The sequence below is a fragment of the Gambusia affinis genome, linkage group LG04 (genome assembly GCF_019740435.1).
Source record: "Gambusia affinis linkage group LG04, SWU_Gaff_1.0, whole genome shotgun sequence".
In the NCBI taxonomy this organism is placed as follows: domain Eukaryota; kingdom Metazoa; phylum Chordata; class Actinopteri; order Cyprinodontiformes; family Poeciliidae; genus Gambusia; species Gambusia affinis.
In genome coordinates this window covers 11,954,205-11,970,227 of record NC_057871.1, presented here as the reverse complement: position 1 = coordinate 11,970,227, position 16,023 = coordinate 11,954,205, and the positions used below count along the sequence as shown (strand labels likewise).

Genomic DNA, 16,023 nt, shown 5'->3' with positions numbered 1-16,023 from the left:
TTATTTATTTATTTTATATTGATAAAACCACAACCATAGATGGTGACTGACCAGCAGCTGAGGAGGCAGGACGCTGACTTATTATTTTTGGTTTCATATCAACAAGTTATCCAGTAAAAAAAACTGTCTGACATAAAACCTCACGTTTCTGAGAAAAAGCAAGAAATGCAGAGGAAATTAAACACAGATGTGAAGCTCTGATTAGGCAAGAAATGATCTCACTGATTCTCAGAAAAGCTTAATCTTTAGCGGTTTTTTTAGTTCCCACAGTACACGTTTGAGCTTGTGCAGAGAGAAGCACTTTTTAACAGCCAAACATTCCTTCTTGATCAATTGTAATAAAAAAAGAAGAATATGTTTATCCATGTTTTAATATATAGAACGTGCAATTTTTCTGAAGAACTTTCTAAAACTTCTTCAGAACTTTCTAAAAGTTCTTCAGAAACACTGAATTGGAAATAAGTTAAGGACTTTGAGCTTTATTACATTTTAAAATACGGATCTTACTGTAAACATAAAGGTTTATGTTCATGTTTATTTTATCATCTGTACATAAGTATAAGTGATAAAAAGCCTGTACTTGCTATAGGCCATTGATATGGTTATGATCTGTTTGCAGTTGGACAATCTGTTGTCACGTTTTATGATTCTGTACTTTGAGTTGTCTTGTGTAAGAATAATCTTAGTTCTTTTCATGTTTTTAATTTTTTTATTTTTTACCCGTTTCTTCTCTGGCTATTTTAATTTGTTTCCAGTTTATTCTAATTACCACCCTGATTTTCTCATTTTCCTTAAGGTTTTGCTTTTTGTACAGTAGATAGATCCTTCTTTGTTATGAGTTTTGTTTCCTGTCACATTTCCTCCAGTATCCCAGATGTCTGCTAAGGAATTTCCTACACTTGCACAGTTTTTGTTTTGCTTTAGAAACTTAGTCAATTACTTTCACTTGCTTGCTTCTAAAATATATGTTTCTGTAACATCTAATATCTCCTCCTGATGAATCATATCTGACTGATACGTCTTTGGCTTTCTTTCTTAAATAAACTCCAGACTGTGAAACATTTCTTTCTTTCGGGAATTTATTGCCTACAAGTGCTGGACTGTCAACATTAGTGCCTGACAACTGGCTGATTTTGAAATATTTAAGATCAGAAGTGCACTGTAAAACATTTGAAGGTGGTTTGACTTGAAAATGAAAGGCCCCCTGCTGCCTTGAATATGCAATTTAAGTTGACAAAAAAATTATTTCGGTTTTGACAGAAATTAAAGTTCATAAAGTTGATTTAACAAGAGACATTTATGTAAACATAAATTCTGAATTGAGTTTTAACCTAATGCAGCAATTTAAACCAAATATTTATTTCACAATATGGAAGAAAAGAAAAAAAAAACTGCCGTTGCCTGGTTAAAGAGCCACATTTCTCTATTATTTTACTCACAATATGAAGTTAAAATAACAACTTATTTTACTTAAGAATAATTTAAATTCTTGTTTCAAATTGCATGAACAAAAATTCTGATCTGATAAGGAATTTTATGAAACATCACAATAAATTCAGCTCTGAAACATTTAGTATGAACAGGACATTATCCTCAAGCAATTAAAAAAACATTTGGTTAATAACACGAGTCAGATCAATGTAACACACATCACAGGATACAAAAACATGCCGCTAAGCATTCTGGGAAATAATTCCTAATTCTCTCTTTTTCTTCTTTCAGTTTTTTTAAGTGCTAACCTAAAAACTCTAGTTTATTCAACTCTTGGAGGTTTGACAATATTAATAAAATGCTAACATAACTTACTGCTGTAAGTGTGTCTTTCACAAACTCACATTTAGGTTCAAAATCTAAAACTGGATGAATTTATTTGATTTAAAGAGTAGAAGATAGTAGACACAACTAAATGTGGCTGAAATGCTTGACAGTGTGCATCAAGGTCCTTGTGCACTTCAGTTTCAAAGCATGTCAAGAGTGTTTTCTTGACATTTTCTTTGCCGGACTGGTCAACCTAACCCAGTTTCAGAGTTTTTGGCAGAGGAAAAAAGGGACTTGTTAAAGATTTCAGGATATCATCCGTTGTTTAAAACAGAAATAGGTTCAGGATGAACATAGGCAAACTTGGAAAAGCACATGACAACCTTCTATTGTTGTAGTTTTTGTAGAGCATACAGTTACTTCCCACCCATGAAGCAGGCAACGATCTACAACTACATTCGACAATTAGGAAATGTATTCTGATGAAGCTTATTTGTCAAATTAAACTTTTAACTGGTGTCCTGCAGTTTTTCGATGTGTCTCTGTTTAGACACACCTGAGTCAAATAACCAGGTCTATAGTCAAATAAAGCTCAATAGAGCCAAAACATTCTTAATAAAAAGAGCAGGGGTGGGGTGCTTGACCCATATACAGAGGCATCAATACTCTACTCAGTCAACGTGTCCTGGCCTGTTCATCTTTGCCAAATGTCTTCCTCCACTCTCTCGACCCATTTTCCTGTCAATTCATTATCCAATAAAGGCCACTACAGCAAGAAGAATCATTTGAAAAGACAAACAAACGTGTACTTGTGTGCGTGATAAAGCAAAAGATTTGCATTGAAAATGATTTCACTCCTCTGTATACATATTGAGGGCAGATCAAGATACCATACAGTCCTACCAAAGAGACTGTGCTCTTACTAAAAAGAACTGAATAAACAGAAACACCCAAGGAAATCAAGTTATCCCCATGAAGCCACATCCATCTCACATTATCTGCAGGTTTTCATGTCTTAAGATTCTCAGTAATAGCGAAACCTAATTGTAGTTTTGAAATTTTGTAATGGTGATTGAAGGAAAATGTAATTTTCGGAATATGCTTGTTGAACCTAACTTTCTTTTAAGCACATTAGGCATATTGTACCAAATATAATAATAACAATAATCATTTTAATTACTTTGTTATTTCAATGGGCTACCCTGCTCCTGCCTCTGCCCTTGTTTGTGCCACCTCATGACATTCCAGACTGTTTTAATGTACAACACAAGCTAGAACTTGCAACGACTCATACTGAAACTGCAGTTTCTGCTTTCTCTTTTAAAGAGTGATTTAATGTATCTGACGTTATACGTTTGTTCAATTTGATTTATGTAAACAGTGCAAATTCACAACAAATTTAATCTTAAAGAACTTGAGATAAAAAGATGCAGTCTAAATACATAAATATTAAGTACATTTAATAAAATCTTATAGACATTTCACTTCACTTCTATTCATAAAACATTGTAGTTCAGTTTATTCTGCCAATTGGTAAAAAGGTTTTCTATTTGAGGACACACTCAGGTGACTGCATCATATCAATTATATTACAGCAATCCCTCCTCTTAAACTAGTATGTTGGATGGAAAACGTTTTAATAAATCATCTTGTTTACTCAGCTGACATTCACCTACACATTTTGTGATGTTGCTGTGTGTATATTTATTTGCACATAAAGTTTGTAACTGTGATCTGATGACTCAGGATGGATTTTAATCTGTGGTTAGCCTCGTTATATCCTGATCAGATCTGAACTGGGCCATCATTCAGACTATAATAAAATCATCTTCTTCTGCTTTAGAAAGGTACAGAAGTTGCATTCTAGACAAAGTGCAGAGAACAGCACCAAAGGAGTTCCATATTGTGGACATAATAAAAATCAAGTTTAAAGGTTTTCTGCTCCAGGTCTATAGAAAGCTTTGTAAAGAAAAATCCTTCACTAGATTAAAAATGGGGTTGTTGTTCAGCACACCACATCAACAGGAAGACGGAAAAGAAGGTCACCAGCATGGGCCAGATTATCTGTGGAAAACTTTCTGGATGAGCAGTGGCATGTGGGACATTGAAAAGACAAGAAAACACCTGTATTTCTGATGAAAGATAACCTCCCGTTCATCTCCTTTTGTCTGATGAATGCACACATCAAAGATCTATTTAATCTTGCCCATCTCCTGTTTTGAGGTGTCTGACGTGATCGCACTTTGACACTATCATGATGATGATTTGCTCTGCGCCATCTTGTGGACAATACCTATTAAACAGGCTTTGGTATGTGAATCCTTAAATCCAATGAACAAGTAGCTAAATGAATGACATTGTGATGCCGACACATACATTTTGAATATTGTCTTAATCGATGTTTACTACACAATGTCTGGATCAAAAGGAAAAGTGAAACAGGGCAGAGGTTTGTGAATGTGCTTTCTTTTTTTTAACCATATAGTATAATCATGCTTATGTCACTCTTTGATTCTATTTTTATTTTATTTTATCTTAGTTTTTTTTTTTTTTTCACTTCAAAATGAAACTTCTCACAGTGCTGGTTTTAAGGCAGGTGGTCGCTCTGTCGTGAGATGATTTCACCTACTACGGTAAGGCCAGTAGGGGGCGCCTAGGGCATCAGTTGCAATTTTCTTCAAATTCAAAGTTGCTATTTGACTTTAGGGATTACTTGACGTCACAAGTAACCCCTACCTGCAAGAGTAGATTGGTGACGTATTTCCGCCCTGGGGCATGAAAATTTTTGCCTACTAGCGCAGGGGGGCACTCCTGGTCCTCGAGGGCGGGTGTCCTGCAACTCTTAGACGTCTCCCTGGTCCAACACACCTGGGTTTACACCTGTGCGGCAGTGAAGGAGACCTGCTGCTGCTATGCAGAGCTACTCAGGTGTGTGTTAGAATCATGGCAGCAAACCAGGAAAACGCAAAGAACTTTGCACAGTTTTTCCCCAAAACTAACCGACTAAGTTGAGTCGGTTAGTTTAGTACCTGCGGTTAGTACTGTTAGCTAAAAGATGACTAGCTAATAACAATACAGCACCTTAAGCTTGTTAACTAGTAGCCTGTTGGCTACGGATGTTGTTTTCTACGTTCAGCTACGGTAGATTCATTTTGCCCTCCCAAAATAAGTCTATGCACCCCCTGTTAAACTCGTCTGGAGCCGGGGCTACCTGCCTTCTTTTTTGCAAACATCAGGATCATCTGACTCAACATGGATTAAGACAGGTATGGCTTATGAGGTGAGATGGAAGCTAAATATGCGGTGTAGGTATTTTACAGTGTTTTTAATCAGTGCTATATTGAGAACACACCTTAAGAGGTCCTGTATATAATAATAGTTTTTGTAGAAAAACTGTGAATTTGCATTGTTGCTATGAAATGGATCGTCTCATGCTCTCTATGGAGAAGTATCTTGTCAAACCAACCCATGATTTCAACCACAGTCTATGAGAAATTTTGTCTCTTGATGGGGCGAAGCAAAAATATGACATTATAACGTTTTCATTCATGTAAATACACTGGTGTGAGTATATGTTTGGATATATTATTATTACTAATATTTTATGTTTATTTTGTAGTTAGAAAAAAAGCCCTACCAGCTGCCACTGCCTACTATAGAAAATACCCTTTCAAAGAACTGAAGCTGGTGAGGTTTGTCAGAAAAGTTACAGCAAGTTTATACAAGTTGGGTATAAACATTTTTCTGTCCTTCCAAATATTCCAAGGGATTCTCCAATGTTACCCTATGTTTGTATGTTGTTCTGTCTTTGCACCCTAAATTCAGTGACCTGAGATTGGTCCAATTTTCTGCCTGTCTCCATGGGAAGCATGGCTCTATACCTCAGCCAGATGATGTATTTTTGTTGCATCAAAGAAAATGTGGTGAGAAAAAAGGTGTTTTTTTTTTTTTTTTCCAGACCTACTGTATATAACCCACATCTTTGTGCATCTGTGGGAGTGCGCACATGCATGTACTTGTGTACTTGACCTAAATGTTATTGGTCAGTTTACTTTTCTTTTTGTTTCGGGAACTGAAGAGTTGACGGGTCACCTGGTTGACTGAACGTGACATCTGCCACCCTCTTCCTAAGTGTCGAGCTAAAACTGCTGCAGGGTTAAACTGTTAAAGCTAGTAAAAACTTTGCCAAAAAGAGTAGAAATTAAGCAAACATTGTTACTTCACCTCATCCTCCTCTGGAAGTCTCAGGCACGCCACCTGAATCTGGGATTCTCTATCCTCCACCTCCTGTTTATCACGTGGGTAGGCTTTCCTTACCTATCTTTATCAGTTAGTGTAAATTGTTTGTTTTTTTTAAAAGTAGGCCATGCAAGTGCGTGTGAGTGTGTTATGTTATGCGGATTGGGCCTTGTATGGTGTTGCATGCATTTTTATTTGTGTGGGTGCATTGTGCTGGTTTTGTGCCACATGCACATGATGCATGTTAGACATGTGGTTGTGCTCATGTGGGTTAGATGCAGTGAGTTTTGTGTGAACCCTCCAAAAGTATTCTGCAGGCGGCCCTGCAGAAGGATACATGTACTTTTCCTTTGCTTCATTTTGTCATTAAATGTCATTAAATGTATATATCATCCGCAAACTCTCTGCACTTATGTCAACCTTAGCCTACAGGCATTACAGATATTTTGTATTGTTTTATTTATTAATATATAGCACACATGTTAAGCTTTCCTGTTTATGCCGATGATGCCGTAGATGATGCCCCTAATTTCAGAGTATAAATTCATACCCAGTTTGGTTTTAATGAAACTCATTGAATTTCATTGTTGAAAATGTCTTGCATTTTTCTTTTCTTCTTTGTGAATTAACTCTAGATCACTGATCACAAGTGTGGATCACCACAGTGTTAGCTAGTTTATTCAACTAGCTAGCTAACCTGGTAAGGTTTTTACTGAACCTTACCAGTTCAGTAAAAACTGAACTGGTAAGGTAAAAAGGGGAGTTTTAGGTTTTCAGCACCTGATGCATAGAAACCTCTCAAATCCATCTCTGTACTTTTCTAAAGCTGGTACTGAGTGATTGGTATTTCACTGAAAGGGTTGTAAATTGTTTTAAATAAATGCTATTTCTAAAAACCTCACCAGATGGCAGTGTTGCATAAAAATGGCCTTAGACTATATAGCTATGATTTTTTTTTTAGCTATTGATCATTAGCTGCATGAGGACCTGTAATTATCTAGCCACAATCCACAGTGAACAGGGAGGTGAAAGGATGAAAATTAACTAACCAGTTGTTTGAGAGCTGTTAAGTATGATGGAAGGTCTCCAATGCTTCAGGCCTGTGTCTCCTTCAGAGATGTTGGAAACCTTGTTAATATACACTAACAAAGTCCCCATGTAAGTGGATGCTCACTGTACACATGATTATTAACTTTTTCAAACCAAACACATTTTTAATCAGAATTGGTGGAGCCAGCATTGGACCGAAAATGAATCATCATCTTTCAACAGGATAGTGATCCAAAACGTATCAAATCAACACGGAAACGGTTCACTAGACGCAAAATCAACCTTCACCGATGATCATCTCAACCCAGAAACCTGAATCGTAGAAAACGTGAGATGAATAGAACATGAGATGGGATGAGTTAGGGAAACACTCCATTATTCATTCTGTGTTCCTCACATCAAGGCTGCTTTTTAACGTGCTTTATTTTTTGAGGTATTAAATCTTGGTAAAAAACAGGTCTAAAAGTCAAAACTTTTGACTTTTAGACTAAATACATAGGAAATCTACATTTAAAGCATTTAGACATTATTTAAATTTCTAAAATTGCTCAATGGATACTGAAGGTCCCAGTAATAATTTTCTAATAACAGAATATGCTTATTATTCCCCTTGTTGATCCTTTGTGACACAAAAGTCCCCTCTAGTAAAGGTGATGCTGGAATGCAAAATACATTCAGTGACAAGATGCGCAACCTCTGCCCACATCAAACTGGAGGGGAAGTGCTGTTTGCTGTGACGCACCGCAGTGGAGCGGTTTATATACAACAGCTTGTGAAAGAGTTGTTGTAAAAGCAAGTGCTGGTCCACAATGGCGCTACTGTCTTGCACTATACTGTTGGTCTGTCTTTCTGCTTATTCAGGTAGGTTCAGCTTTCATTTTCAAGTTCGTTTTAGCCGCTTTCAGTGTTGGAACACTGACCATCTAATGAGACAATTTTTCTGTTTCACGGTAGAGAGCACCGTTATTTCTCAAGAGCCTGGTGGAAGCATCAATTTGACATGCTCCCCTGATGAATGTCCAGACAAAATCGACGGATACAATTATCTGTATTTGTTCCATGAGAAGGATGAGGTCCTGTTCTTTCCTTTCACATCTCAGAGTGAGGCTATGCCAAGAGGAAAGTATGAACGCAGGATCCAGACAGACCGATCTACCATGACCTTTACTATCAGCAACCTGACCGTGAATGACGAGGGTATCTACAAATGTGTCTTCAAAAAAACAGATAAAGTCTTTGTCAGTTGCAGCATCTATGGAGTTTTCATAACAGGTTTGTTTTTTTTCTCTTTTTTTTTTTATGTAGGTTTTATATATTTAGTCGTGTATTTACATTTACACCTCTGGTCTAAATGTGAAACAAATTCCAATAAGTTCATTTATGCTGATGAGTTTCAGTTTCAGTTCATATTTCTTGTCCTCTACCCATCAGCCCACAGAGCAAAAGTCTTCATTGTCATTTTGCAGATACAAGACTATTTCCAAAAGCTACAGTTGTAAGGTACACCGAGTCCAAAATTGAAAACAAAAACTTATAATTTAATAGAAAAATAGCTCGGATTTATGAGGATAAACCCGGGCTATAGATTAGACCAGGGGTCTCAAACTCCAGACCTCGAGGGCCGCAGTCCTGCAACTTTTAGATGTGCCTCTGCTGCACCACACTGAATAGAATAATTAAGGCTCTGGAGAACTGATATACACAAATAGGAGGTAATTAAGCCATTTCATTCCAGTGTTTTGTACCTGTGGCACATCTAAAAACTGCAGGACTGCGGCCCTCAAGGACTGGAGTTTGAGACCCCTAGATTAGACCAACCAAGAGTTTAAATGAAGAACAAAAAAAAGTCAAAAGGACAAAAAACACAAACCAAAACTTGATTTAATCCTATAAACTGTTTTCACAGTTTTTCCAGTAACATTTTTGGGGAAGTACTCTGTATTTCGGCTTAATTGAAAGTAAAAAAATTAAGGACTAGTGTTCAATCAGATGACGTACTATCTTGTAGAAGAAGATGGAAACCATGAGCATTTAATTTGAAATGTCATTAAGCGGCCAGTGCAGACTCCTGTCATTTTTCTTTTAGTGTAAATTGTAACTTCCAACCTGAGCTGCAACACAGCAGCTCCTCTATGAAAATGTTGCAGCACAGTGATGGTGCAGCACTGACAGAAAGTTTCGGACACAGCACAACTGTGTTTATTTTCTGCAAATTTTAGGCAAGTGAACAAACTGACCACCTCATAACGTTTATGGATACTTTGCAACTTCAAGCTGATGTGGAGCATCCGCTTTGTGTTTGCACAGATTCACTCTGAAATACTTTTATAATTTTCCCAGAACTAAGCAGATAAAATTTATGGTTAATGGTGGGAGAATTTTGTCTTGTTTTATGTTTCCTAAACTTGACCGCCAACCCCCAAAAACGTTATTACAAAGAAGTCGCTGCTCTTTAATAAACATTTCAAGCTTGACAGAATTACGGTACTCGTATAAAAATTTCCAATAAAGACAAGGAGAAATGGAAGGAAAAAGATTATCTGCAGGTTGTTCAAGTCACTTTTTTAAATAAAACCATCTATTTCTACAAAAAAAAAAAAAAAACACTTGTTGCTAACACATCTAAATTAGAAATGCAGTAAAAACAAAAGAAGAAGATTTAGATTAATTTCCATTTCTCGTTGGAGTGGCACTGCAGTATTAGCTCGTGAAATTAAATAGTCAAGAGAATTTAGTGGTTTCTGTTGCTAATGTCTGCCTCTATTTCACACAGAAACAAAGTCATGTCCCATGATGCCTCCCACCAAAGATTCCACCTTCGTTGTGCCAAGGACAACCTTGATGTTGTTTATAATTTTAATCTGCGTCATCAGTGTGCTGGCCATGTGGATCTTCTTCTTGCTGATCACTCCGAGGGTAAATGTACCTCTTTGCTCAACACTTTGTGGCTGATCAGCCTGTGCAACCTTTAAAATGCAACACTGATTCTAAATGTTTATCAGCAGATATGATCACTCTAACCTATTTCTGTCACAGAAATGGGTTAGAGCGATTTCTGAAACCTTCTCACTGCTGGGAACACGGCAAGCACCCCCAAACTCAAATATAGATAACATCTAAACCACCACTGTTCTGTTTACATTGAAAATATGCCTGCAGCTTTCTCTCTTTTTACTCCAGCTACATTTTTTTTCCATTGCTGTCCGTCTTGCGTGTGCTGCTTTCGGTTATATAAGAGGCATTACGTATCAAACTACAGCCCCCACAATGAAAATACCACTAACTTGTATCCGCTTGCGACAGTCTTTTAGCCCTTTAACTTTTTCACATTTTGTCATACAACCCCAACAAATGTAGTTGCATGTGATACATAAAACATTAGTGTGAATAATTCTGAAGAGGGGAAATTAAGAGACTTTTTTTCAATTTTCTTTTAATTCAAAAAAGATAATGATCTAAACAACAGGACTGTTGTGAAGAATTATTTTTAGAGTCGAGTAATCTATTGATTATTCTGACAATTAATTAAGTAATTTAATAAAAATATTTGATAAAGTAAAATACAGGTAAATGTTGCCATAACAGCAGAATTAATATCGGATTTCGGCATCGGCCCAAATTTTCAATTTGTGTACCCTTACAATGACTTTTCTGTAGTTTAGAAAATGACCCTCTAACATTAACTAATTTTTTTTTAAATTAACCTGGGAAAAATTCTACAAAGATCTGAAATTATATTCCCTTTAATAATAAAGCAGCAGAGATGCTTCTAAAATGTCTCTGCACCATTTTTTAGTTTATGTATTTGTTGTCAGTCAGTTTAATAGATGAACTCATTGCACGACTATAACTTTTGTGTCCATGTTAGCGACGGAATTTGGCGGTAATTTTATTGTCTGGTTCGTCCATAAAGCTAAACTGAGCATCAGCTGCAGCAGCGCTGTGATCAGGCTGTCCGCTCCGCCTGTATAAATACTTCCACCTCCCACTTGATGCTGTTCGTTCCCATCCATCCTCTAGGCAGCAGCTCCGGGAGATTAGACTGTTTTATTCCATGCATTGTGAAAAATACATATAATTTTTCCTTAACTTCAGAGCTAAATACTACTTTGTGTTAGTTTATTACATAAAGTCTACAATTTTATGAAGTTGATGTTATAATGAGACAAAAGAGGAAAAGTTAAACGGTATTGATACTTTTTTTTTGTTTCTTTACCTCAAAGTGAACGTTTCTTTTCCCATTTATTCAAAATTTGTCCCTCAATTAAGTTGCATTTTCAGAACTCTTTGATTATTATTATTATTTTTCTTTTTTTTACATCCGCACCAATGATAGTGTAATAAAGATTTCCTCTGTGAATTGTTTGCTTACAGGTGAAACAATGGTGCATAAGGAGAAGAGCGGGAGGCGACCAGAAAGTCTCCACTGATAATGTGTATGAAATCATGAGCAGGAACGCACGAGGCCAAGCTGCTGCTTAGAAATTCAGGCAGTAGGTTTTTATTGTGCTGGACTTCCTTTTCAAGATTTACTTCTTTTTTTTTAAGCTTTAAGTTTTCTTTCAACATTTGAAAATTGTAATACGACTGAACTAATCTATGTTTGGTTTTCAACTGTTTAATTAACTTGTAAACTTTTGAGTTTTCTAAAAAATAAAGCAGAAAAATTCAATCGAAAAATCCCACACAGGGACATTTTTTCCGTATTTCCTTCAGTTCGCATCTGTTAATACTCAAAAGAAATTTTAAATGTTTTATTTTTTTCAAAGCTAGTCGTCAAATCTATGATCTACAGTGCAAGTAAGAGAGAACAAGAGTCAGACACAATAATGAGACCAGATGGTTGCACATATTGACACAGCAGATCTAACTGCTAGATATAATAGTGGTTTACATGTCTGTTGTTAAAATGTCAGATATGTAGAAAATTATTTTTGTCATGTAGCTATTTTTGGCTTTAAGCCACAATTTAATTAGAGAATTGAAAAAGTGAACGACAAAAGAAGATTTTTCTCAGAATCTGGTATTTGAAGGTCCACTCTGAGTTTGGTAATGAGTGTATCAGATGTGAACAGAAGGAAACCACAAGCGTCGCTGAACTGCTGTCATCTTAAAGGCATGTTTTTCTCACCAGAAGAGACGTTTGGTGGCACTGAACCATGCAACGAAGCAACTTCACTGTCTTTGTTTGCAACACACACAACTTTTTATTTCTGTTTTCTAACTTTTCATTTTTATGAAACAAAATATTTTCTTTTTGCCCATTTGTAAATGTTTTGCCTCAGAGACCAGAATACATTGTATGATTGCTTTGACTACTTACTCTTATTAGGTGTGTTGGAATCCCTGGAGGACTGAAATGCAATAACCTAAAAAAAAATAAACATTTTATTAAAAAAGCCTGTTTGTTCAGCTGTTTAACTTCACCAAACCGCTGATCTGTGAGAGTTACCCTTTTGAGGTTTGTGGGCTCTTCTTGTTCTTTTGTAACTATGAACTTTGAGTTGAGTGCCATTCAGGGTCTTTCTGTGTGGAGTTTGCATACAATCTGCATGCATGAGTGCTCTCCCTCTGAACTCTGATTTTCTCTCACAGTCCAGAAATAGGCAGTTTAGATAAATTGGAAACTCTAACAGTGCTTTTACACCAAAACATTTCCAGTGTAAAGTAGGCAAAGGCTGTGGCAGAGAGAAATGATGCTTCCCTGACACTACCTGCTGTTTTCTGGGCCAGAATAAAGAACTGCTTTCATCAGAAGCTGGGAGATGACCCACATGGAGAACAACAACCAATCACAATGTTTTGTGAGCTTTATGCAGCAGGGGGCGGCTTTATTTCACGTTATAATGCTTTTCCCTCATCAAAAGCATATCTGAAGTGTTGCTTTCATTCTTTTATGTGTGTGAGAAATCCTTGAATCTCCCATGGCAACCATTTGGGAGTGCCGTCTAGTTACAGAAATCTCCACCTTGGAGCTGCAGTCTCCAGCCGACCTTCCACCTCACAGAGCAACTCTTCTCCTGGTATCCCCCACTCCGCTCCTCCAGACTAGTGGCAGCAGCACTAGGAACTGATAATCTGCTGAACTCATCATACAAACTTCTCCATCTAACACTGTTAAGAATGGTTGTAAATGGTATGATGGCGGAGCATAGTTGTGATAATATGCTGAAAGCAGAGTGTCAGAGCAGGAGCTTCTCAAAAAGACAGACGCAATTTTTAAAGTGTCAGATTTTTAAGTCCGATTTCTTTTCAGTTATCTTTGATATACACAGAATTTTTACAACAGAAGGTAACAAAATGACACCAGGTGCCTGTAAAATACATAATACATATTTAAAACTCCAGAGTTAGCTGTATTGTTGACCTGGATAATTTAGGACAGAGATTCATTAGTTGAAATTGTGAAACATTCACATGGTTGTAATTTTGAACGGAGTTAAAAATGAAGCTGGTTATTTCATGGCATCTGTTTGCAGTGATGCTGAGATAATTGAGTTTGTCTAAGTCAGGGTTGGGCAACTCCAGGCCTCAAGGGCCGGTCTCCTGAAACTTTTAGATGTTTCTCTACTTCAACACACCTGAGTCAAATAATGAGGTCATTAGCAGGACTCTGGAGAACCTGACTGCACTTGGGAGGTGATTCAGCTGTTGGATTCAAGCGTGTTGGACCAGGGAGACCAGGATTGCCCACCGCCGGTCTAAGTAAACTGTTCATCACCGTTTGCATACACTCAAAACAAATCAACTAGAGGTTAAAGGATTCACTGGTTGAGATGTTTATGACCTTGTTTTGGTAGCTTTAGATGGAAATAAAAACATTGTACGCTACCCGTTGTAGATGTATGCGAATGGTTACATGTGGGACGTGTGATGGACTGATGTCCTTAAAGTTGGGTCAAAGATGTGCCCAACTTTAATCCCAGGAAGTGGTGCAGACAGGTTACTGAAGACCTTCACCACCTAACCCTTACCAGGATTAAGTAAAAAAAAAAAAAAAAAGGATGGATACTTGATTATTTCAGATTTTAGTTCAATTTGTTGTTTTAATTTTGTGTTTCTAAATTATGTATTTTCCCAAACTTAGACACTGATGATGTCTAAGTAGGAATAAGTATTGAACACATCATTTTTAACTGACATCAGCGTGTGAATGAATGACTCTGAACATGATAAAGTGCTATATAAGTACTGATTTGATAGATTTCAGCTAAGTCTTTGCTTTCCCCACCTCCCTTTCAGCATTTTTGAATTGTTATTTAGCATTATTACACAGAACTCATTTGTTTTGGTTTCTTTCTATGCATTGATTACTTTAAGCTTTGAGCAACAAATTATTAACATATTTAAAGTAATAAAGCAAATCTATGGCAGCAGAGAACATGTATATGTTTCCTTTCTGCGTTCGCTCTTACTGTCTAAAACCTGCACCAGTCAAGATTGTGAAAGCAGATGTTTGTGAGTATATTTACACCACTCTTATTGTGAAGTTAGTTTTTGTGTATGAGGCTATGCCTTGTGGTCAAAGACTGGGTTACGTGCTCCATATAAAATGCCACTAACTGATTGAGCTTGCTCTAGTTTAGAAGTAGGTTTCCTTTCTTTTTGATGTACACTCTGCCACAAAATGTCAAGGTTATAGTCTAAAGCAGAGCCTTGCCAGCAGAGAGCTGCATCCTGTCTTTCTACCTCTCCTGCAAGACACTTTTACCTTTCAGCCTGACAGATCGACTGATTTCATGTGACAGTAAAGAGTCGACAAAGTCAATGACTGTTCTTTTTTTTAAAAAAAACATCTAAAAATCTATTTTTACTCACTGGCCTTCAACCCAACTGACACTTGATTTTACTAAAATTTTGTTGGTATTTATTTGATCTGTTTTTACTTGAGTTTTTAATTTCATTTACATTGTTGTGTGTTTGGTTTTGTCATTTTATTTAGCTGATTTCTGACTCCAGTCAGAGCACAAATTGTAAATTCATTGATTTTGACCATCATGTGGGTAATAAATTTCTAGAACAGTCAAGTGGACAAATTCATTTTCTCTTTACAGTGTTTGCATTTTACTCGCCATGATAACAGAAGAGACACTGCCTCACCTGCGCTCCCTGACTACAAGTCACTGACTTAAAGCAAGAACTGGATAAAGTTTCATTTAGGCTGCAGCCATTTGATAAAATGTCCAAAGCTCTCGTATATTCATGGCCAAAAGGTTTGAGACTGACTAACCTTACAGTCTCAGTTTATTTCAATTTCCACCCAGTTGATGTAACTGTGAAAATAAATCAGATAAAATCACAAAATTTTCCCTTGCATGTTTTTACCATACCACAAAATGACCTGCTAACATCATTTTGTTGATCTTATCTTCATCTCTGTTGACAACTTAAACAAGTACAGGCTACTGAAGCCAACTTGAGAAGAGATATTTGTTGTCATCTTGTTGTTGTTAATAGAAATTAATACAACATATAATTTCTACGTCGAGTTAAATAAAAGTTTTGAATTAAACAATGTTTTTATGAAGGAGATCACTTTAACAGTTCTTGTAATGACAAACCACATACACTCTGTAATTTGAAAGTCTTTGAAAACAAGAGTATAAAAAAAGAAAAACAAAAAACAACCAAATCAAACCAAAAGATAAATCTGAGATTTGTTTGAGGTTCCATTTGAGTTATGCTTGAGATAAGAGCCAGTTAAGTACAGTCCAAACACATTTCGACTTCAACCAGAAGAGGGCAGCATTTCACAGTGATTTCACAGCAACACATTCATTCATAAAATCAGACATTGGTGAAAACGATTGTGGAACACGTTTCACAATCGACATGCAAGTCTGTAAATCTGAGATTACACTTTAAAAATGTGGATCCCACATGGCAAAGATATGTAAAAAGTCGTAAAATGAATCCATCTTTAATTCAGCAGCATAATCTCACACTGGAAATTGTAAACCCTAGGAGGATTCAGCA

At 36.6% G+C, this 16,023-nt stretch overlaps 1 protein-coding gene across 5 annotated transcripts; it reads left to right on the top strand.

The window, feature by feature from the left end:
- The first annotated feature begins 4,699 nt into the window (after nucleotides 1-4,699).
- Nucleotides 4,700-12,448, top strand: LOC122830156. Of its 5 annotated transcripts, none has more exons than XM_044115288.1 (4): nucleotides 4,700-5,024; nucleotides 8,148-8,319; nucleotides 9,821-9,963; nucleotides 11,422-12,443. In XM_044115288.1, the coding sequence occupies exons 1-4, from the start codon at nucleotides 4,875-4,877 to the stop codon at nucleotides 11,527-11,529; spliced, it is 573 nt and encodes a 190-aa protein (XP_043971223.1). In that variant the 5' UTR covers nucleotides 4,700-4,874; the 3' UTR covers nucleotides 11,530-12,443. The 5 variants fall into 5 exon arrangements, with proteins under 5 accessions (XP_043971223.1, XP_043971225.1, XP_043971222.1 ...); XM_044115290.1 differs by having other exon boundaries at nucleotides 4,700-5,038; nucleotides 11,422-12,407; XM_044115287.1 differs by lacking the exon at nucleotides 4,700-5,024 and adding an exon at nucleotides 6,747-7,908 and having other exon boundaries at nucleotides 8,002-8,319; nucleotides 11,422-12,448.
- Nucleotides 12,449-16,023: the final 3,575 nt, after the last annotated feature.